Consider the following 24,702-nt stretch of genomic DNA (forward strand, 5'->3'; position numbering starts at 1 on the left):
TTGTTTAAAATTAAACACAAATAGTATTTAACGAAAACTGACTGCACGATGTACTATGAATGGCCATGATATGAGGATCCCTAGGATCCATACAAAGAAAATCCTGAGAGGATCCTCATCCGTTGAATTCCCCCCCCCCCCCCCACACCAATTCTATTGTCTGTCTCAAATTCTAACCTATATGTTCATGGAGAAATTTTTCAGTGTGCCGAGAACACGGTCTGATACATCAAGTGTCATAATATAAAGTGGATGGATACTAGAAAATTTTCCATTTATTTGTATTATGACACTTGGTGTACCAGCATGTGTTCCCCGCACACTAAAATTTTTCTCATGCCCATGACCCCTAACGAACTCTTACATCTTGAGTTTTTTTTTTTTTTTTTTTTTTTTTGCAAGGATCCACCATTATTAGCCTATTAGGTAAGTAACCCCATGCAATGTAACTCAAGCTACTAATAACGAGAAAATTTAATTAGGTATAATCGATTGTACGCATATAATCAGTAATAAAAATCTTTGATATTATCAGTTATAATAGTCCTACATCTAGCGTAGTCCAGTTGAGGAGAAAAGAAGTATGACAACTGATGATAAGAAAGTTTTGACGAAGTAAAGGTTCGACACCTGAAGAAATGTACCATACAACAATGCGTGCTATGTATGCAAAATAATAATAATAATAATAATAATAATAATAATAATAATAATAAAATTAGCATAAGTTTTTATTCTAAAATGTTGTGTTTCTCTGCTGGATGATATAATCATTGCCATATATAACATTCATCATATGTATAAGGAAGGCAACATGGTTGAAGATGTCCTACTGTTCATGGACTTTCCCAAAAACTCTTTGTATATGGTTCTACAACTTTTCAAGTCAGTGATATCTTGTATTACATCAGAAGTGTTTTTGTCATTTCATTTGACTTTCTGTGCGTTGATGTCCTATTTGGAGTAGGATTCTCTCATCTCCTAATCTCTCTCCCTTTACATCCCCTCTTATTTAAATAGTTGTGATTACATCATATCTACATCTTGTTTTGAATTTTTTATATAAAGAATAAGACAAAAAGAAGGGTGTGAGAGGAGGGGATGGAAGAGGATGGTAATAGAAGGGGAGAGAATCCTACTCCGTCTATTTATCAAAGGGAATTAAGGCATGTATCATCATGCCATCTATAACGGAAGCATAGGAATACAAGTGATTCAAATTGTATGTTAGGGCATAATCTCTCCAATATCAGCTGTTCTGGTTAATAATAACTTAAACAATTTAAATTTTGCAATAAAATCTTCAGGTTGAACAATGAGCAAACTAGGGTTAACTGTCAAATGTCAATTTCCTGGTGCCTGATGGGCACATATTAGGGTTTAGGTTTGCTCTTTTTGGAATTTTAGGGGAACTGAATTAATTAGCTAGAAGTTTCAGAAGGATCTGGCTTTTCTGCCCTCCTAATTCTCATACATTCTCATTCCTTCTTATTTTTACTGTCACGATTAAACCACGTCAACATTTTATATCACGATTAATTTTTTTCTTATTATCTCTATAAAAAAATCAATATAAAATATTGACGTAATTTAACCGTGATCGCATAAAATAGTAGAAGATGAGAATGTATGAAAACCGAGAGTGCAGAGAAGCCGGTCCGTTTCAGACTGTCTTATAAGTTGTAAGCAATCAATGCATATATGCAAACGTTCAATCATAAACGTCAATCTTAAGTCTAGAATTTTCAATATTCCACCATGACACTGACCTAAAACGGCACAGTCGAATTCCTATCGTCGGGAAAGATGCACACGTGTTTCTTTTCAAAAACAAAAATAGGTATTACAAGCGATATTATTGTGAAAAAGGTCTTTTAATTCAGAGTAAACTAGATATAGGTTATTATTTGTGAGTCTTATTACGAATAGTTAGGCCACTTTATTTAAACAGATCCAATAATTGTGATTCCATGTCATCTTAGTGTTATTATCATTTTTAATTTACCTTCTTAATAAATCTGATCTCTTCATTTAATTGTAAGAAATTTTCGATATTTTCTTATAATTGAACATTCGACTTTGGTTTTGATGAACCGGCAAGTGTGGGCATTGCCTGGTGGTTCTTCACGAGAGTGATGAAGGATGGAGAGAGTTATAATAAATCATTATTCTTTCGTCTCAAAAAAAAAGAAAAAAACAGGGCATACATTCTTTAATCAAAACAAAAAACAAAAGACTAGGGCACAACATAAGCGCTAAAAGCTTGAAATAGCGAACTCTTTTGCACATTGCGATCTACCCGAACTTGCTCAACCAGAATGTACATAATCTCACTTACACGGTTACACTGCAGCACAGTTTAAATTTAACTTGGAAACAATTGATCACATAAGCATTATTAGCTATACGGAAAGAAGATAAAGATGTATAATTCTACTCGTTTCAAATTATATATGTATAATATTTATATAGTGATCTCGCTGATTAATTGGCCGACAACAAGATGATCCATGATCATATGCAGAAAGGTAAAATGGAAGGGACGCTGAGATTTCAGTACTTGGATTGTACCACCCTGCCCTGGGGCATGTCCTCAAATAAAAGGGAAAGAATGAAAATTGAAACCAAAGAGCAAATGAGATTTCATATCAAGGACAATATATGATGCCATGGTTTCCACGTCATGCATGAACCAAACCAAATTTTGACAAGACGATGTATAATTACTCCATTACTACAAAAGCGTGAACTGCTATCAAACGTTCACTGCTCAACAGGAACAGTCACGCACCCACTATCACAAAAGCTACGTCCCTAATCTGTAACTTTTGATATTGGGTTGGAGAAATAAAATCCCACGCTTAGAATTATATTTCTTTCATGCGTTGTGGGTTGGTTGACCTAATTCTAATATGGTATCATAGCAGATTATTAATGCGTTGAGCATGGATTAGTTTAAGAAAAAAATAATTTATATGAACACGTTGATTATAAATAATTTATATCGAAAAACTACATTATATGGTTGAAAAAAGCGTACTAATTATAATCAAATAAACAATGCAAAATAAGCATAAGAGGTTCCTCGAACCAAGAACAACAACTCCACGTATATAAAGCAGATCATCTTTAATACACACTGATCTCATGTGGAGTCCTTATCCACGACCTTCACTTTGTAACCACTAAGGCCATCTCTAACCGATGGTTGGTCACTAGTACATAACAATATATTTACCACATCAATTCCATCACGGACATCAACAGCTCGTGGTAGAAACTATTCAATTACCACGGTCGAGTGTAGCTCGTGGTAGATAACATTAATCCACCACGGTCAGGTTCTGGTCCGTTGTTAAAAGTGAATAATCTACAACGGTTTTTATTCCCGTAATGGAATATCAAAACCACCATGCGATATGCTCATAGTGGTTACTTCAAACGACCACACACAACCTTTTGAAAATTCACCACGCCCTTGGCCCGTGGTGGATGTTTTTTTGTTTTTTATTTTTAATATTTTGAAAGATATTAAAATCTAAAATCCCAATTATTTTCCCCTCACGTGAAACTGGACGAAAACCCTAAAAAGAAACCATCAATCCTTTTTTATCGTCCACTATCTCCCCCACCTTCCCATATCCCTCCACTCCTCTGCACCAACCCACCAAACCCTCATCTCCTCTCTTCATCGACTCGTCATCCATCCACCCTTCCCCCTCATCTTCGAATCGTCATAAATCGCCGAGATCAACGGCATCAGCGTCCGGGCCTTCTTCCAGTGGTGGTCGATCACGGGAATCCGGTCGAGCGGCGACAACTTGGTGTTCGAGGTCGGCATGGTCTCCGCCAAGTACCCCTCTAAGAACTTCGATGAGAGCTCTGCTTGCGAGGGCCGACACTCCTATTCTTAGCAGGTTTTAATTTAAATTAATTCAATTTTCGTTCAGATTTTGAGCTGGTTAATTTGGGAGCTAGGGTTTTGAATTTGTGATTTGTATATGCATGATTGCGATTGGGGTATGTAGCTATCGGCTGGAATGCTTTTTGAATTTGTGGTTGTTGAATTGAAAACTATTTGTTCAGATTTTGATGACATGCCCATGAAAACTATTTGTTCAGATTTTGAATTTGTGGCTGCAGGGAAATGGTAAAGAAACTAATACCAATGATGCAATTCAAGTCTCCACAAATAGGCCTCAGGTAAAAATGGGTCATTAGTAAATATTGGTATTTTACGAGTCGATGGCGGTTGTTGACAGCAGCCACCTTAGGCTTAGTTATCGGTGGCGGAGCTTATGTGAGCATTGTGGATGAAGCAACTTTCTGGTACCGAATATCATTTTTCGAGTCGAAGTTTTGCTCTGTTTGCATTTGAACTTTCTTTCGGTTTACCACTTGCGGTGTTTACGTTTATTTCCAATGACTGTTATCTTAACCAAGCATTCTATCAATGAGAAGATTATATTCGTAACAGACGTAGAACTCTTTCAAGGCAATCTTGGATGCTTGGATTTTGTATATTCTGGTGCTGCATTGTTTGAACCTGTGTGAGTTTTGTTTTGGAGGAGGGCGAATTTCTGTAGATTTCTCGTAGTCACCTAAAAACTTTGGAATTAATACTCTTTAACTGTGAAATCATAAATTTCTCTTGCTAAGTTTATAGGCGTCTTGAGGCATTAAAGAATAAACCTTCTGTTTCCTGTGATGCACATTACTTATTGGTCAGAGTGTAAGGGTGAAGCCTTTCACAAGATACTTGTATCTGTTTCTTTACGGGTTTAACTAGGCACCTAAAGGATCAGTTAAAAGCATGAGCACTTAATTCTTAATTCAGTTATCTTCGTATTTTCTTTTGCCAAGATGGTATTCGACCCCATCATGATGTCTGGGTCTTGGTGGATGCAATAAAGACTGAAATTGGAATTTCTTAACTCATTTGAAATTTGATGGTACTCATTAGGTAATAAATTATGAATTGCCATCTCGTTATGTTCTGCATCATTCTTGTCATGACAGTATGATTTTTCTAGTTTGTACTTATTTCTGTGTATCTTGGGAGCAGCCTCTCCATAAAATGGGGGTAAGGCTAGCCGACATTCACCTCTCCCAGACCCTGCGTAAAGCGGGAGCCTTGTGCACTGGGTACGACGTACTTATAGTAAATATTGGTATTTTGTTGAATCTGAAATTGATCAACTTCTATTTCTTGCGTATTCACTAGTCGCAGGGAGGCTGTATAGATCTCCAAAGAACTAAGAATGGTGTAAAACAGGTTCCCAATTCCAGTTACCAGGTTTCCAGATCATCTCCCCAGGTATGAAACTGATTTTGTTTAACTTATCTCGATGTCTTCATCATTAGATAGAAAGAAAATAGTGAACATGTTCACTTTCAGGCTTAGTTAGTCTATGCAGCTAATAGTTTCTTTGCATCTATCTTGTTATCAGTTGTTTCTTTTGATTTTGATTATTTGCGTTTATCTTTTTATCAGTTACAATGTAATAAGAAAAGTGCACCAGAGGCTAACGATGGTTCTAGACACACTTCAAAAGCTAGTTCTCAGGTACATATATGATCCCAAGTATAGCACAGTGGAAATATAATAAGACATAGCAGATGTTGATAATTAGATTGTTTTTGTTTTGTTATTAGATACAATGTTATTAGATACAATGTGATGGAGAAATAGAATCAACAAATCCTGAGGCGAAAGTTCATCACATGGTGCTTGGTCCTGATTGCTGGAAAGTTTGGGTAACTGTTGTCAAAGTGGAGAATATATCTTTGTACCGCCCTACAAGTGAATTTCGTGTCCTGGAGGATGCTGTGTCTAGTACAATTGCCTGGCCATCAAAGTACGTCCGAGTTGGAGAGTAATTTTAGTTCGTACTTAGACTAGAAAATGGTACTTTGACACTACATAGATAGTACTTCATGACTTCCGTTTATGTATTCATTAGGCACTACATGGATAATACTTTATGACTTCCGTTTATGTATTCATTTGGAAACTCAAGAATTTTTAAATTATGTTATAATATTATCAAGTATTTTTTTTGTGCTTATTATATTGTAGTAAATCTGCAATTTTGTTGGTTATTCTATACTAAAATATATAAATACAGATATATATATATATATATATATTTGTTAAATGATTTTTTTTTAATTTTGGAAAATAATTTATAATGGGCTTTAGCTGTGGTTAATTAGTAATCGACAACGCTTATAGCACGTGGTGTTAGATCTCAATCTACCACGGGTTCAATCCGTGGTTATATTGCAGTTGACAACGGGCATAGCCCGTGGTAGAAAATGAGATTTTTTATCACATCCAGAATACTAACGGGCATAATGTCCGTGGTGAATTGCCATTTATCACGGGCATTAGTTGTGGTTAATGAGTAATCGACAACGGTCATAGCACGTGGTGTTAGATCTCAATCTACCACAGGTACAATCCGTGATCATATTGCAGTTGACAACGGGCATAGCCCGTGGTAGAAAATTAGACTTTTTATCACATCCAGAATACTAACGGGCACAGTGTCCGTGGTGGATTGCAATTTATCACGGACATTCACCGTGATAGATGAGCTTTTTTCTTCTAGTGGGTCAAAGGGCTCATTTTAGCTCTCCAAGATATTAATATTTTAATGAACAGTACATGGCCATATTTGCCTCCGTCTCCAACCGAGGGCCAAAGGGTCATGGGGCCAAACATAATTTATTATTTAAAAACTACAACTTAAATTCAAATCCAACGGCTAAGTGACATCAGCTAGCCGTTGGTAGCCGACGTCAACTAGCCGTTGGATTTGAATTTTTTTTACTATAAATAGGGTGGATATTGGGCTATAATTCACACAACTTTGAATTCAGTTTATTTCAATTCAATCTCTTTCAATTCAAGTTTGCAATGAATTCCAACTTTGGATCCTCTTCGGATTCCAACTGGGGGTCCTCATCCAATTCCAAATTGGAAGCAAACACTCATGGAAAATGGACTTACTGTGTCACTAGGTGATGTCGCTTTAATATAATATAGTGCGGACAAGACATTTGCGACACCTACTGAACATGACGTCGGATTTACTGTCGCTTAAAACCGACATACATTTTAATAATTTTTAAATAATGGTGTCGCTTTAAAAAAATAGTGTCACTTTTAAGTGACATAAAGTATTGGTGTCGCTTCTAGCCGACACTAATTATTGTTTTTAAATATTTTAAAGCATGCGTCGGTTCTGAGCGACATAGATTTTTTTTTATAAATATTTTGAAACTCGGCGTCGGTTGTAAGCGATAGATTGATGGTCTTTATATACTATCCCCCGTGCTTTCTTCCTCCTCTCTTGCATCTTTCTTAAGGATGAGTTTATGAGGTGGCACGCAACTAGGTCTGGCAAACGAGTCGTGTTTATCGTTTTTGTGTAATACCTGTTATCTTAACGGGTCGTGTCGTGTCTCACCCATTATCTTAACGGGTCCTTAACAGGTATATATTTTTTCTTAAATTTGCACATACTACACATTGCCGCATAAGTATTACTTCAAAACATTAAAACACATTTGTCGTTTAAGTACTACATCTACACTCGAAAATAAGAGTCTAATAACAAACATCCATACACTACTACTCTATTACAAAATGTTAAATGTGCAAGGATATGCAAAATGAAAGAGTTTTTGTTTTCAAGGTTGTGAAGCCTTTCTCAAAAGTTTAAACCTTGCCAATGGAACTCAAAGCTTGCATGTTATTCCTTTTACAAAATCCTCAATTTTCATTGATCATCATGACATAAGATTTTATGGTATCCACTTCTGTAAATATTTTAAATTGACGATCAAATTAGTTCATTGTATTCATATAGGATCAAGGAGTGTAGCTGTAAAAAAAATCATCAAAATCGAAGTTAAAATAACCGTTAAATCGTGATTTTTCATTCATAACCGTCGAAAAGTTTTGTCTCGTTACTTGATCTTTGAATGTTGCGATCTCGAAGCATATGTAAACAAGTTTGACGGTTGGATCATTGAAATTAGTTTCGTAGGATGCGTATCCCATCAAAACGATAGATTCACTAACACTTAGAGTTTATTTATACTTTCAATAAGTATAACATAAGATTTTGTGGTATTCACTAGTGTAAATATTTTAAATTGAAGATCGAATTCATTCATTGTATTCATATAGGGTCAAAGAGTGTAGATGTAAAAAATAATCAAAATCGGAGTTAAAATAACTGTTAAATCGTGATTTTTTGTTTTATAACCGTTGAAAAGTTTTGTCCCGTTACTTGATCTTTGAATGTTTGTTTTTTGCAATTTTTGGCGTATGCGATCTCGAAGTATATACAAACATGTTTGACGGTTGGATCGTTGAAATTAGTTTCGTAGGATGTGTATCCCATCAAAATGATAGATTCACTAACACTTGGAGTTTATTTATACTTTCATTAAGTATAACATAAGATTTTGTGGTATCCACTAGTGTAAATATTTTAAATTGAAGATCGAATTCATTCATTGTATTCATATAGGGTCAAGAAGTGTAGCTGTAAAAAATCATCAAAATCGGAGTTAAAGTAAATGTTAAATCGTAATTTTTCGTTTATAACCGTAAAAAAGTTTTGTCCCATTACTTGATCTCTGAATGTTTGTTTTTTGCGATTTTTGGCGTATGCCATCTCGAAGCATATATAAACAAGTCTGACGGTTGGATCGTTGCAATTAGTTTCGTAGAATGTGTATCCCATCAAAACAAGTTTGGCGTATATATATACCATTGAACTTGATGGGATACAAATTCTAAGAAACTAATTTCAACGATCCAACCATCAAACTTGTTTGTATATGCTTCGAGATCGCATACACCAAAAATTGCAAAAAATAAAAATTCAGAGATCAAGTAACGGGACAAAACTTTTCAACGGTTATAAATGAAAAATCACGATTTAACGGTTATTTTAACTTCGATTTTGATGTTTTTTATAGCTACACTCCTTGACCTTATATGAATACAATGAGTGAACTCGATCTTCAATTTAAAATATTTACACTAGTGGATACCACAAAATCTTATGTTATACTTAATGAAAGTATGAATAAACTCTTAAGTGTTAGTGAATATATTGTTTTGATGGGATACGCATTATGCGAAACTAGTTTCAACGATCCAACCGTCAAACATGTTTGTATATACTTCGAGATCGCATATGCCAAAAATTGCAAAAAACAAACATTCAAAGATCAAGTAACGGGACAAAACTTTTCGACGGTTATAAAACAAAAAATCACGATTTAACGGTTATTTTAACTCCGATTTTGATTATTTTTTACAACTACACTCCTTGACCCTACCGACGACAACCTACTAAGTTCGTTAATTATGCCAATACCGACGACACCTAACAGATGATGACTTGGAATAAATATATTAATTATTTTAATTATTTTAAGTGTTAGACTATGTTTCAATTAGTATGTGATGATATTTTATAATAAAATTATATTTATGTTTTATATTATGTATTTTATTCAAGTTAAATTTTATTTATTAAAATCTTAAAATGCTATAAGAGATAACAAAAAAAAAAATTGTTATGTTTTTTTCTTTGGGTTAATTATTAGGCAGGAAATGGATGGATATCTTGAAATATTAGGCTGGATCCAAACATTAGGCGGGAAATGGATGGAACTCTTGAAATATTAGGCGGGAAATTTCCTGCTTGTTTTGAAATTTGGGTTAAACTTAGTGTCGGTTTTAACTGACGCTATAATATTTTAATTCGATGCAAGTTTCATTAAACTGACGCTATGTGAACTTCAAAAAGTGTGTTAGAAGTTGGTGTGGGTTAAGACCGACACCAACATTAATTTAAACCGACGCCGTATTTTCAATAAAGAGTGTCAGAAAGTGAAGTGAATATCAGTAAAGTGTGTAAGGTTGGCGTCAGTGTCAACCGACGCCATATACATTTAATTCGACACCAGTGGCTTTTAATTCGACTTCAGTCAATCCATGTCGGTTTAAGCCAACGCCAACTAAGTACCCATATTTAAACCCTTTTCTTTCCCATTTCATCCGTGCTTTCATTTCTCCCCCAATTTCAGTCTTTCTTCTTCTCCTTCCCCATTTCATCCGTGCATCCCTTTCTTCCTCCTTTTCAGTTTTTCTTCTTGTCCTTCCCGATTTGCTACGGATCACCATTTTGAAGATCAACATTCTGAGGAACTCCAATTCGAAAATGAAGAGCTCAAAGGTGGTTCATTTTTAAATTATTATGATTATTAATTTTAATTTCTGTATTGTATTTTATCTAGTTTTATGCTTAAATTGAAAATTTATTTTTGTTTCTTGGTTTTTAATTGTTTTTTCTGTATTTATAAGGATCAACTCAACGGAGACACGGATGCTCATTTCCGAATTGGAAAGAGCAGCCTTGTTCATTTGATTCGTCAGGAAAATGCATTAGTGATAATTCTAATGTGTTTTCGAAACATGTAGCGGCAGAGGTTAGAGATTACAAAAATATTCTGATGGTGGCATATTGAAATAAAGAAAAAACAAAGGTAAACGTTTTATGATTTATTTTATTATACCTTGAAATTTGTCTAATAAATTCTTTTATTTTTTAGGAGATTGTCGAAAAAAATAAGTATAATCGACAGTTGAAAACTATGAACCACACAACTGGTTCAAAATCTTTTGCAAGAGTTCGGGAAGAATTTGTATGGGTTGTACATTTTAAGGAATTGTAGTTAATTTTAAATTTAATATATAGTTGGTAGAAATTTTATTTTTAATATGAAGTTTGCTTAAAATTGTTTGTTTTTTCATTGACATATGGTGGGATTTATTTTTATATAATTTTTTTAATTATTATTAATTAAAAACGCAAAAAGATTTTTTTTATTATTAATATATTTGATGTCGCTTATGGACGACAACATAATAATTATTTTATGTATCTATATGTTATGTAATGTCGATTAAAACCGACAATAGTTTGAGTATTTTATTTGTTTAACTGTTATGTGATGTCGGTTAGGACCGACAGTAGGTTTGATATTTTAATTCTTTAATTGTTGCTTGATGTCGGTTTGGACCGCCATCATATCAGAATTCAACGTCGCTTCTAACCGACGTAAGTGTAGATGTCACTTTTAAGCAACGCTGTTGTTCGTTTTTATTTTATATTACTTTGCTTCTTGGTGGCAGATTAAGGGGACTAACCGACTTCAATACCCTTTTGTGACAGTAGCAATGGCGTCGGTTCTCCTATGCGACTTTGCACAATTTGATGTCGGATTTTTACCAAAAATCAGACAGTAATTGGGGTTTCTTGTTGGTTTTTCCACCGCCAGTGATAGCCTCTTTTGTAGTAGTGAAAATGGGCGCAAATGAGACGAGAAGATGAGGAGTCTGATGAAGAAGTTCAAGTAAGGTGCAACAAACAAAACAGAGCAGCAGCCATGGCTATGGCCATGGTGTGTCAGCCAACTAAGGAACAACCTCAATGGGGTGGCTCTATTGCTGGTCGCTCTTACAAACCACGAAACAGAGCGATGGCGCATGCCAATCTAATGAACAACTACTTCAACCCCAACTTGGTGTACACAGAAGATGATTTCAGACGTCGCATCGGGATGAGGCGTCTTGTCTTCGAGCGTTTACTTTGTGATGTCCAGTAGGTCAATCCATACTTTCGACAGAAACGAGACAGAGCAGGCCGCCCTGGTTTCTCACCTCATCAGAAGGTTACTGTTGCACTTCGAATTATGGCATATGGCTCCCCAACTGATTCGATGGATGAAACCCATGGTATGTTTGAGTCTACATGCCTTCATACTCTTGAACAATTATGTGACACAATTGTTTAGGTTTACAAAGACGAGTACCTCTGTGAGCCAATTCAAGAAGATTTGAATTGGCTCATTCGCGAAGCTAAAGACTGTGGGTTTCCGGACATGATAGGGTCATTAAATTGCATGCATTGGGATTGGAAGAACTGTCCCACCGGATGGTAAAGAGGCTTTAGCAGAAGGTCGAGAAAGCCAACTGTTGTGTTAGAGGCGGTTGCCTCATATGACACATGGATCTGGCATGCTTTCTTTGGAGTCCCTGGATCCCAAAATGACATTACAGTTCTTGGGCGTTCACCCCTCTTCAATAACTTGACGGAAGGTAAAGCACCTCAACTTGACTACTACATCAACATCCGTCAATACAATATAGGGTATTACTTGGCAGATGGCATCTACCCAAAGTGGGCGACACTTGTCCAAGCAATTCCAAACTCTAGGAATGACGCAGAAAAGTTGTTTACCTTACACCAAGAGGCATACCAGAAAGATGTTGAGAGAATTTTCAGTATTCTACAAGCACAATGGAAGATCATTGACGAACCGGCAAGAGGGTGGAGTCGAGAAAATTTGGACTCCATCATGATGTCTTGCATCATATTACACAATATGATAGTGGAGGATGAGCGAGATGGGTATAGTGATGGAGAGTCCGATGACGAAGAAGAAGATCCAAATAGGTCAAGAAGGGCTCGTGCAAAAATATATGATGGGCCTAATTTGCCTTTCAATCCAAGAATTGGTAGTATCCCCATAAATGAGTACATGAGACGTTATAGAATGATACGTTCTCATGCCACAAACAAGTACCTACAACAGGATCTTGTTGCACATCTTTGGGCCAAAAGAAGCATGGAGTAGGCGTTTAAGTTTTATGTTGTTAAATGTTTTTAAAAATGTTGTTTAAGTTTCATATTGTTAAATGTTTTTTTATGTTGTATAATTTGTATGTTGGTTAATGTTATTTAATGTTGTTTCATATTGTTTAATGTTGTTTCAAGTTACTTAATTTAATTTAATGGTGTATAATGGCTTAGGAAGTTATAGGAAAAATATATAATTTAAAAAAAATATATGAAACAAATTTTGTGAAATAGAATTATAGGAAAATAAAATATAATTTAAAATAAAATGAAAGAAATTTTGTGAAATAGAAGTTATAGGAAAAAATGGAATTTAAAAAAAATATATGAAACAAATTTTGTAAAATAAAAGTTATAGAAAAAAAATATGAACCAAATTTTGTAAAATAGAAGTAATAGGAAAAAAATAGAATTTAAAAAAAATGTGAACCAAATTTTGTAAAATAGAAGTTATAGGAAAAAAAATATGAACCAAATTTTGTAAAATAGAAGTTATAGGAAAAAAAATAGAATTTAAAAAAAAAATATGAACCAAATTTTGTAAAATAGAAGTTATAGGAAAAAAAATAGAATTTAAAAAAAATATGAAACAAATTTTGTAAAATAGAAGTTATAGAAAACTAAAATAGAATTTAAAAATAGAAAAAAAAGGTTTAAATTCATAAAAAAAAATTGAATACAACGGCTAGCTGACTATTCAAAAATTTCATACTATTCATGTCAGTTATAACCGACACGATTGCAATTAATTAAAATTATTCCTATCTAGCCGTTACTATTCATGTCGGTTATAACCAACACTATTGCGATAAACAAAATTATTCCTGTCGGTTATATCCGACAGTTTTAAGCAAAATTCTAGCCAGCCCGAGGCTGGCTGGAAGGGGTCAGTCCTTTGGCCTTTTCAGATTCCTTGGGGCCCACAAGCCTTCTGGCATAACCCTCGGTTGAAGAAGATTTTCAGGCTATTTTCGCACCTCTGGCCCTCTGGAACATTCGGTTGAAGATAGCCTAACCATTACATATAAACAAGAAATACTGGCGTAAGTGTGGCTTTTATGCTCTATCTCTATCGGTCTTTTATTTTTTTGGTAATCTATCTCCATCGATCTTTCACTTTCATACGATTGAGTGATTTTACCGGTTACAGAAATTGGGACTTCACCTTCGTGGATGATGATGGATGGTGATTATAGGGCATAGGGCTTGCTATAGCTAGCCTATAGTACAAGGTCTCTGTCCACAAGAGCTTAAAGCTAGCTGTTTGTGCACTCTTGTGCCCCAAAAATTAGCTAGGGACGCTGTTCATGATGTCGATGTTAGTAAGTCAATCCCCAACCTGGTCGAACAATCCAGAATTGTTGGTGTACGTGCCCATGACCTAGCTAGTATACTGGTACATAATTGTGTAATCTCCTTTATTCAAAGGGACTTGGATTGTCTGACCTTCTAGTTGTGGTGCCCTTCCATGTCCTTCTATTTTGTGCGGTTACGGTTAAGGCACGTCAATATTTTATATTAATTTTTTAATGAGATAATAAGACAAAAAATAATAAAATATTGACGTGGCTTAACCGTAACCGCACAAAATAGGAGGGCATGGAAGGGCACCACAACTAGGAGGGCAGACAATCCTTGTCCTATTCAAAGACAAGCCTTCACAGACTCAATACTTTTAGGAATGCATGGTGGCATTTTATCATGTATAGCCTTCTCGATAATGCTAGACGACTCTTTTTTTCTTTCTTTCCAAGTTTCAACTTAGGTGTCCTTCTTATGTTGGATAATACAATGTGCTATCTTTTTGATGCGATAATGTGGTGTTCATAACTTGTCACCTAGGTTGGGATGTGAAGTATTTTCCTAATTGATCAGTGACTAGCTAGGAAATGCACGTTCATTTTTCTTTCGGTTGAAGCAATATTTGAGCATTTCTGTAACTGCATGCATCCTCCTTCATGATAATTGATCAGTGACTAGCTAGGAAAGATATATGAAGATAATTCAAGTGAAACTACAAGACCCCCTAATAAAGTAAATATTTTGATAAAAAAAAAGAAGTAAATATGAAACTGATCTCAGAATCAAAGATTATATCACTTCCATCATATTTGCCTCATCAAAGATTTGCCCTATATATAGTAAAGCACATTGTGTCTATAATGTAAACTTTCGTATATGTCCATCAGTGGCGGATCCAGGAAATAATGTTAGAGGGGTCAATAAAGATAACGCGCAGCGCGCAAATTTTTTTTAACAGAAACGACATGCATATCGTCATTTCATCGAGTCTTGGTAGGATAGCGTGACCAGCTACTCCAAAATCCTTGTTCAAAGGTCCTAAACGTTCAAACCTGGAGGAAGAGATTGCTTCAACTTGTCGGCCTTCTCGGAATCAAACACACAAAGTGTGTAAAGGTACTTGGAGCACCGAACCTTGAACTTGACAGCATCCTTGGTCCTCTTGATTTTGACATTGCGAGCATCCTTCCTTCTTGCAGTTAGAAGGAAATCCTTGATCTCATGGATCTGCTTCGGCATTTTGCTTGTTGCTCGGTCGAGACCGGAGGCTGCGAGTTCTCTCTCAAAGTCCGAGGAGGCTATCAACGCGCCAGCAGCCTCCTTCTTCTTCAACCTGCAAGCGAACTCTTTCTTCTTCCTTCAGACATTTCGTCGACCACGTGGTGTGCAGCTCCAAGAGGTCGCACCAGCAGCTCCAAGGTTATTTCCATGGCTTCCAAGGGGTCGTGTGACCCCATTGACCCCACTGTGGATCCGCCCCTGATGTCCATTGTAGAGTAGTGTCTCTCATAATAGATTGTCCGGCATTTATATATGACATGCTTCATGTTGCATGATTGAGAATATAGACTAACTAGATTTGCATTCAACATTAACTTGATCAATAATTCAGATTCAATTTAAGAACATGATAATCTTACGTTGACAAATAATCTAGAAATAACATTTCTCGTCCATTTCTCCTCTGTTTGAGCATGTGCTTGATATGATTTGATTGTTTCCTCACTTAGTTTGTGTTTTTTATTTTCATTTTCCATATCATTGACGACAAAAATCAGGAGAGGGGGCACTACTGTTAGTGTCCACCAAAATGTATAGTTTCTAGTATTAAGTTATTAACCCCGTAATTCTGTCGATAATTGATATAATGTCACATTGTCTAGTGTTTTTTATTAATTTTCCAGGCCAGCTAGCAATCCTTACGTTAAGATAAGGCAAACACTAAACAGTGCACCTAGCTAGCTATCACTAATTAAGCTGATATCTAAGTTGACTATAAATTCATGCAATCTATGCATGAACAGTGTTACTATTCAATAATTCAACTACTGCGTTGATAAGGAAACAGCAAATCTTTTGAAAAGCTGAAATGAAAAATGCTTAAATAGTTGATATCCAATTAAACTGGATTCTAGCTGGACTCAGCTTTCTAGGACCATGGCGTCAACCGGTGACATAATCTTAAGCTTAAGCTTTATGGGATATCATTGCCATTGGAAAATATGATTAATTCTTTCTTAATTAATTTTAGGTTTACATTAAATAGATTGCAATCATGTCTGTCATGTCTCTGTGGAGCAGTCTACGACATGAACAAGGAAACTTAATCATTTTAATAAAGGAATACTTCCTAATCCTAATTGGGAAGAACAAGTCATTTAACAAAATCATGATTGGTTGTTTTTTTTTTTTTTTCAAATATCTTACAATTCTTGATCCATTTGAGAGTAGAGGGAAAAACAAAATTAAAGAATAACCAACCAAATGGGATGACTTGGTTGAGGCCACAAATCACATGGCGATGTCAATAAATATGAGTCTGTCGGCTACTTTACAAGGCCAGGATTGGATGAGGGATTGGTGATATTTAACACTTTGTATCTAACATAAAACATTTTGATTATGGCCTAGCATGTAGGAGAAGATAAACATTTAACTAAAGTTGAAAAGAAAAAACAGAAGACATGATAAGATGGATCACAAATATATACATAAAAAACTATGGCGGAAAGATAATGAAGGAGACTAAAGACGAGAGAGAGAGAGAGAGCTATCTAGGGTTTGTGATTCCAAAGCAACGATTGTGCATCGTTAAGCATGAGGTTAGATTCCTTATAATATTGTTTTTGGTTCCCTAATCAAAAGCAAAAACATCATTAAATTGATTAGGACCGTGGAGTTCATGTCCAATCCTCCGAAAGATGAATTGGCTTGGCTTAGGTAAAACCTTTCAGCCCATCGTTTCATGTCGCTCGAATGGCAAGCTGGTGGAGCCCTTATGAAGCGAATACCCGCTTGACCACAAGTACACACACATATATGGATATTATTTATGAATATAATATTTTTTTTTCCTGTAAAGGAAGTATATCTCTTTTTATCTTTTTAGTTGATGATGAAGTCATATGGAGTAGTAGGAAGAATACTCGAGCTTACCGTTTCAGTTTCTTTCTTTCTTTCTTTGATTTGGTTTCTTACTTTTTAGCAATAGCTATAGCTAGCTAGCTTTTCTCATTTGATTCTGAATTTTAATGGTGTGACAATTAAAGAGATGGATTTAATAAGATTGCAGCTTGAGACCAGGCAAGGTGGGGAGCATATTCATATGAAGGTTGAAATATATATATATATATATATATATATATATATATACACGCACACACATATAAATATTAAAATATTATATATAATGTGGATATAGGCCAGTAGGTATGCATGACTGTGTTCCTTTGCTTTAAATGGGATTAGGGTTTGCTGCCATATTTTCCAATACAAACAGTTTTGTATGTGGACCATCAATGTTTTCAAGAACTGAAAGTGTGTCTAGATAGTGCTATTGAAAAAATGGAGTTACAAGCATGCTTTTATATATGTGTGTGTGTGTGTGTGTGTATATATATATTTAATAATTGGATTAGAGAAAAATTGTTGGTTTTTGACTTGTTTTTTGTGGGTTTGTGCTTTGTGTGTGTTTTGTGATTGAGGTGGTATTTGAAAGATAGGTGGGGGGGGGGGGGGGGAGAGAGAGAGAGAGAGGGGTGGAGGTGGGGGGTGGGGGTTGGTTGGGGTTTAGAGGGGGAGGGGGAGGGGGAGTTTGGTCCCATTAGCAAATGCATCTAAAAAGGAGAGAAGTGGTGTGTCATGTCCCCCCTACAATTGACCCCCATGAACAATTGGAAAGGGAATTGCATAATTGTGTCTTGTTTTAACATCCTTTTTTTGGCCCCCCCACTCACCTCCCTTCTCTTCTCTCCTCTTTGATGGAAAGGGAAGTGGATGATGAACAAAAGCATAGTTTTGAGTATGCCCCCACACCTCCCCTCTTAAGTGAATCATTTTTCTGTTTCATCATGGTAGGTCTGCCTAAGTTAGAAGCACCTGCACAGTATTGCTATCAACTGCTCCACACTGCCAGATTGCCCCATACCTAACAGCTACGTATATGAACTTCCTTCAACACCTTCATTTATTTATTTCAAATCCTTCCCATATTGATCCTAGGTCAAGCAAAAAAAAAAAAATCTTTATTATATGGCTTTTTTATTGTTTGTTTAGTACTTAAATTTTCAACACATTCATCAAGTCCCTTGCCTCTAATCAATTAAAGGCTTACAATTTTCAACAAGTACGTTTACCTTTCATCTTAGATAATACTCCATTACATGCTCTTGGCAATGTTGGCATATACATTTCAAGAGCCCCTTTTCCAAAGGGGAACAACATGTATTAAAAGCCTTAAACTCAATGTTGACAAAAAAAAAAAAAAAAAAAAAACTTTAAACTCAAGCCCATAAACAATAGCAGCTCAAAGCCTCAAAGAGAAAGGGAAGACCAAATGCAACAACCATAAACAAACCCTAGATCAACAAAACTAAAAACGTCGTCACTATAAGCGTCACCTTCACTTCACCTTCACTGTCAACCACTACGAGGAAATCAACCAGGATCGTATAGTAGCAATGACAAGAACTTGGAAATGAATAGGACTAGAGCAAGAGGCACCAACCAAGTCAAACTAAAACATGAAAAACATAGAACCCAAATCAACCATGATAAATACGAAAACTCACTCAAATTGGAAACACCCTAAAATCCCAAATTTATGGGATTTGGGGTAAAGGGAAGATGAGAAACTAATAGAGGAGATGGTGAAAAGATGAATGTAGGAACGATGAGATTAGGGTTGAGAATCAGGTAGTATGTATGAACCAAGAAAATAAAAACCTAAGAACTCGAAAACAAGAGGCATGAAACCCCAACCCTAGAGCAATAGCTCAGGGACAACTACACCACCGACTCTCAAAAGCGATTTGCAGCTCAGTGGTTAACTTAGGTTTTCATTCATCCCTTCCCTAAGTTTCAGTGTCGATTTCCCTATCTCCTAATATTCGTTAAATTGCATTGCCAGTCATTTCACCCTGCACAATTGCTACTGAGCACTAACCAAATCATAGTGGATAGGATATCGAGTCTTCACTCATACGTTTTGAAAAAACTCCAATCCATCTTAAATAATTGTAATAGTTTTAAATTCTCCTCCTCCCTTAATAATAATAATAATAATAATAATAATAATAATAAAAACAAATAAACAGCGTTAACTGTTGGGTGTCAAGTCGGCAAGATAAAAACTTTAGGACTTCCCCAAATCATATCCTAAAAGTTTTTATTTAGTTTTTTTAAAGCAGAATTTTGCGAAGCCCCAAACACATATTATCAAACGTTACGTATGATGTGAAATATCCATTGTGACATGACCTCTTTAAAGCTAAAGTTTTAGGAGAAAATATCTATTAGAGGATAATATAATAGGAAAATGAAAAGAGTTTAAAAACTTTGATTTTAAACGATAAGGTAATATAATAGGAAAATGAAAAGAGTTTGAAAACTTTGAGTTTAAACGATAAGGATAAAATAAAAAATAAAATAAATAGTACCATGATTAAATTTTTAGTGTAAAAATGTGATTTTTCGTTAAAATGAACAATATCATGAGCTTTTCGTTAAAGTTCTCTAATATAATTCACAATCCCTTGAAGTAGGAAGAATCAAATAACTAAGGACTCATTTAGAAGTACTCTTAGAATGATTGAAAACGTTTTTAGATAAAATATTTTTAGGTTCTAAAAGCATTTAAAGTGTTTCCTACAAGAAGCACTAGTTATGGACTTTTGCAAAAAACACTTTTTAAGTTGTTTTTAAAGATTCACTTGCATTTTAACTAGGAATTAGTTTAGAAAACATTTTCACCAAAAGCGATTCTAGGCTTTTAGAGAAAATATTTTTGGGTTCCAAAAGCACTTGAAGTGTTTCCTACAAGAAGCACTAGTTATGTGCTTTTAGTTGAAAGCACATAACTAAGTATTTTAAAGATTCACTTGCATTTTAACTAAGGATTAGTGTCAAACCAAAAGGTTTCTAGGCATTTAAATAACACTTCCCAACCAGCGCTAAAACAAGTTAGTTGTTACTGGTCAATAAGCAAACAAACGCTAAAAAAACAAAGGAAATTTCTAATTAAACCTTCATTTTTGTTTCATTTACATCAGTTTCTCTTGTAACAAATGCAAGAAATTGCTTTCAACGTACTCGATCCTTCTCTTAAACAACCAAACACTGTCGGGCAGTGAAATCTCACTCAAACACTACATTTCTTGTATGAAAATTTTACACGAGAAACTCACTCGAACACTGAAACCTCTCCGTTCCAACCGCACGAAGCAATCACATTCGGCATGACGGGGTGGATAGCAACGTCTATGCAGGCCTGCTCATACGCCTTGATTTTTCTAACAAGCTCAGAAGACCTGTAGTCATAAAAGTATAAAGAACCATCGGAGGAACCCGAGACTAGCTTTTCCCCATCCAAGCTAAATACACACTTAATGGGGAACCCAGATACTCCATGGCTTTCGTACCTCTTGTACTTGTTCAGCTTGAAGGGGGGACTTAAAGAGAAGATTGCAATATAATTACCATTTGACTGGGCAACAAAAAATGGTTCAAATGGGTGGGATCTCACACAGGGACAGGTAAAGGCTTCCACATAAACCTGATACATAGAAATATCAGTTTAACATAATTACAGAATGGAACATGAATGAAGCAATGTGATTATTACGAGAAAATAAATGGTTAACAAGATTGATAGTGATGTAAGGTGGCAGAAAATGCATAAATGATCACAAATGTGGATACAATAAACATTAAGAAAAATATCGACAAATAAAGAAAAATAGGAGTAGCATGTGCAATGTCTCAAATGATAACAAATCATACTTCTGATCATATATTTTTTAACAACTAGCAACCTTAGCAAACCTCTTGCAATACATGGTCCTGTATGATTTACAATGTTAACTAACAAAATATTTTCAATTGAAAGAGATAAATTTCTTACGCCAAACCATTTTCTCTTTACAGAGGAACATTCAAAAGCCAACGTACAGTAAATCTAATTTGGACTTACTCGGAAGTAGTTAATGATTACTGTATTAGTTTCAATAGTTTGTCACCAAAACATGACCCTAGAGAACTTGATCATGACCATATCTCAGAAGACTTGTACACATGAGAGATGACTAAGATAGTGTACTTTAACATAATGAATGAAAATGAAATTAAGTCATTCAGAACAGATGTAACCAAACTGATCCCAAATCCCTGCACTACAAAGCAACCAAACCGATCCCAAAAAAAGTAATCCACTGTACAACTAGGTTAAACTATATTGATTTCAATATCTCTAAATTTTTAATAAGAATGCCTCCATTCTTCCTTATCCAATGAACTTGATGGATTTACAAGATACAAAAATATATGTTTCCAACAACAATAGTTCTGTTCTGTCCTCAGAATAGAATTATCACCTTCTAAGCATTAAACAAAGCACATCAATCTTGAAAGCAGAAACAAATCTAATTGTTATTGGCACTCCAAAAATCTAATTGTGCACTCCAAACTTTCTATATATAGAAAGACAAATACTCTTACGAGGAGTGAACAATTAGATTTTTGGAGTGCCGATAATAGTTCCCTTTTTTAATTTCTCAACTACTTATAATAAACATCTCAAATGCCAAAATTATTTTCCCATTAGAATGCTATCGTAGTTGTTTTTCTGTTCAAAATGTTTTTTGTACCTTCCATCATTTCTTTTCAGAAGATGTAGCATATCATGCATTTTTGACCCTCGTATAAACTTTATTCTTTGTAAGCATAACTGCATAAGTGCTTATAGAATTAAGAGAAAATAGTTGGGCAATTTTGTAGTATTGTAAGAACAATTGGTGGAAGAACTTGCCATACTCTAGTAAACTAGAGTTGAGTAAGAAAAAAGTTTATTTGTGCTGGGGTGGTTCCAACTGCAAAGTCTTCCATCAGGAATGCATAACTGAATAATCAGAAAAAAGATTCCTGATTTTGTGGATTCAGATATATTTTTATTTTATTGCAGGTAAACACAATAATAAGCAAAATGACTCTCATTCACTCCCTTACTGTTCCAAGAAGTAAACATACAACCAATTTATTCTAAAATATGAGATTTTTATAATTGTGTCACAAATTTGACAGCAAAGCAAACTAAATGGCCTTGTGGAACATCCTTCTTCCACGTGAATTGTGTCACATATTTTAGCTGATGCAGTCATCACCTTTAGTATCGCATGTCTTCCATCATTAAGAAGATGATTACAAATGGCCTTGTGTTATATCTAACATCGTACTTACCATGCATTCTAAACAGATTACCAAAAGTAAGGCAAAACAAGTTTACAGGATGAATGTAAATTCTTACAGGATGATGCAGAATTACAGTATATACAAGTTCAGCTCAGTATACAATCAGGATATGCAGGGGCAACCATATTTTGATATACAGATTGAACACCGCATTTGCAACACATATTGAAGCAAGACTGGAAGAGATCTCTTACCTGATTAGATAGTGGAACTTGTCGTGAAACATCCCAAACAACAATAGAATTTTCACTGAGGTTGCGTCCGGATACATCACTAGAGGATATAATCTGCTTGCTATTGGTGCTGAATTCTAAATCAAGGATGGGATCATGACCACGAATATATTCATGGACCACCTTGCCACTTCTAACATCCCACAACCTGATTCCGCCTTTTGAGCCCCCTGATATGAAGAGGTTGGAATTGTCAGGATGGAACTTAATAACACTGACAACTTGATCCTCCTTAAAAACCTGAATCTCTAACCCCTTTTCAACATCTACTAGCCTTGATGAGGAGTCATATCCACAAGAAAGAACAGACAATCCTTGCTGTGACCATTTCACATCTTTGACTGCAGCACTGTGAAAATTCAACACACGGGCTACCTTCTGATCACTGCTCCACACATTCCATATGCAGATTGTGTGATCCATTGAAGCAGAGGCAAGAAGATGAGCTGTTGACTAACTCCAATGAACAGATCAATAAGTACAATTGGTATATAAAAGTACATAATTGGCAACGCCCTTCTACTCAAACTAATGAAACAATATATTAAAATCAAAATTTACGATAAAACAACATCCAAGAACCAATCTTTACGGAAATTTAGTGTCATGAGGCTATGAATTGAAAAGGGTAAGTCATAATTCAAGAGTTCATGAAAAAGTAGGGCTCACCATGAGTTGGTGACCAATGCACAGCATTGACAGCTTTGGTATGCCTATTTAGAGCTACAGACGTTCTTTGGGGCAATTGGCCAAGCTGCGATGGACCCTTTTTCCCTTTGTTTCTCAACAACGACATAACATCTCGACGAACGTCTGAATCCGAAATACTCCCAAAAACTGCCAGCAACAACATGCATATATGAGTGGCATTGTCAACTTCAGTGAACTTGTCACGAGATTTTTTTTTTTTTTTCCTTACAAATTGACAGAGAACAACTTATATGAAAAGGGTTTAGCACGACCATGATGCCCTGGTCCAATAATGCAAATACCGGATGCCGTTGCGGCAACGAATACGTTTCATGTAAGTCCTTGTTCTTCAAATTAACAGTCTATGTTTCTATAAAATTAAATACACAATAATAATAAAATTCACAAGTATTTACAAATGAAATTGACAAAGTACCAGGCAAGGTCGTGACAGGAGCGTTCGGGTTCGGGTTCGGTTCGGGGACAGTAGGTTGGGTAGCCAATAACGCCCTCTCCCTCTTGGATATGTATCGACCAGGAACCGGAGCTTCTGCTTGGGTGGTCGGAAACTGGGTTGACTCCGGTAGAGGATGGTGAAATTTGGTATGTGCAAACGGGTTATCGGGTTTGAGTCGCTTCGGGTTGGGGGGTGTGAAGGTTTCTTTAATGCCTTCTGCTTCTGCTTCTTCGTTGTCGGAGGCATTACAGTATGCGTTGCAGAGCAGATCCATTTCTGGGAAATCTAAAAGACTGAAACTTTGTGTTGTTTTGCTGCTGGAGTGGCTCTGTTTTTTCTTCTGACGACATGAGAGCAGAGCTTACTGGACTTGGACTTCAGCTTAACGTGAACCAAATGGGCCATAAGCTACATAAGGATATGACTTCGGAGTTTGGACTTTGAAGAGGGTTACAAAGTAGGAGTTTTTGCTTCTTTTTTCTTTTGAGAAAGACATACTAGAAAGTTTTATTTCTTCTTTTTTTTTTTTTTTTTTTTTTAAATTTGGAGCTATAAAATCCGGCCAAGGTTTTTATCAAGACTCATTTATGTAATTTATCCTTTCTTTTGTACGTACTTCTCGTATCTTATTATCGTACTCTTTAAAAAAAAAATTGGAGCTACAACTCACTCAATAATAATAATAATAATAATAATAATAATAATTTTGAGCTACAAGATTTGTAAAAAAAAAAATTCAGATTAAAATTTACCTTGTAAACTTCATATATACGGGGAGTGAAGGATTAACAAGTAAAGAAGGAGGGTAAGGTAATAGATTTTG

At 35.4% G+C, this 24,702-nt stretch overlaps 2 protein-coding genes and 1 long non-coding RNA gene across 3 annotated transcripts; 1 reads left to right on the top strand and 2 right to left on the bottom strand.

Moving 5' to 3' along the window:
• Positions 1-4,209: 4,209 nt before the first annotated feature.
• LOC139194508 (uncharacterized) lies at positions 4,210-6,068 on the top strand. Its single transcript, XR_011579440.1, has 3 exons — positions 4,210-5,317; positions 5,495-5,566; positions 5,656-6,068. It is a non-coding gene; the product is annotated as an uncharacterized lncRNA (long non-coding RNA).
• Positions 6,069-15,033: 8,965 nt separating this feature from the next.
• On the bottom strand, positions 15,034-15,483 carry LOC139194263 (large ribosomal subunit protein eL38z/eL38y-like). The gene has a single exon (XM_070818601.1). The coding sequence runs from the start codon at positions 15,273-15,275 to the stop codon at positions 15,075-15,077; it is 201 nt and encodes a 66-aa protein (XP_070674702.1). The 5' UTR covers positions 15,276-15,483; the 3' UTR covers positions 15,034-15,074.
• Positions 15,484-20,249: 4,766 nt separating this feature from the next.
• On the bottom strand, positions 20,250-24,277 carry LOC103419021 (uncharacterized). The gene is made up of 4 exons (XM_029100202.2): positions 23,859-24,277; positions 23,402-23,569; positions 22,694-23,178; positions 20,250-20,808 (listed from the first exon to the last, which is right to left on the bottom strand). Exons 1-4 carry the CDS (start codon positions 24,151-24,153, stop codon positions 20,437-20,439), a joined length of 1,320 nt encoding a protein of 439 aa, XP_028956035.2. The 5' UTR covers positions 24,154-24,277; the 3' UTR covers positions 20,250-20,436.
• Positions 24,278-24,702: the final 425 nt, after the last annotated feature.

This window comes from Malus domestica, chromosome 03, assembly GCF_042453785.1.
Source record: "Malus domestica chromosome 03, GDT2T_hap1".
Taxonomy (NCBI): Eukaryota; Viridiplantae; Streptophyta; class Magnoliopsida; order Rosales; family Rosaceae; genus Malus; species Malus domestica.

Bases quoted from the DNA above. Each gene is read 5' to 3' on its own strand.
- LOC139194263 (XM_070818601.1), bottom strand. From the start codon at position 15,275: ATGCCGAAGCAGATCCATGAGATCAAGGATTTCCTTCTAACTGCAAGA.
- LOC103419021 (XM_029100202.2), bottom strand. From the start codon at position 24,153: ATGGATCTGCTCTGCAACGCATACTGTAATGCCTCCGACAACGAAGAA. The intron at 23,570-23,858 runs GTACTTTGTCAA...TGTTGCTGGCAG, and splicing joins TCCTGTCACGACCTTGCCTG to TTTTTGGGAGTATTTCGGAT. The intron at 23,179-23,401 runs GTGAGCCCTACT...GTTAGTCAACAG, and splicing joins GCATTGGTCACCAACTCATG to CTCATCTTCTTGCCTCTGCT.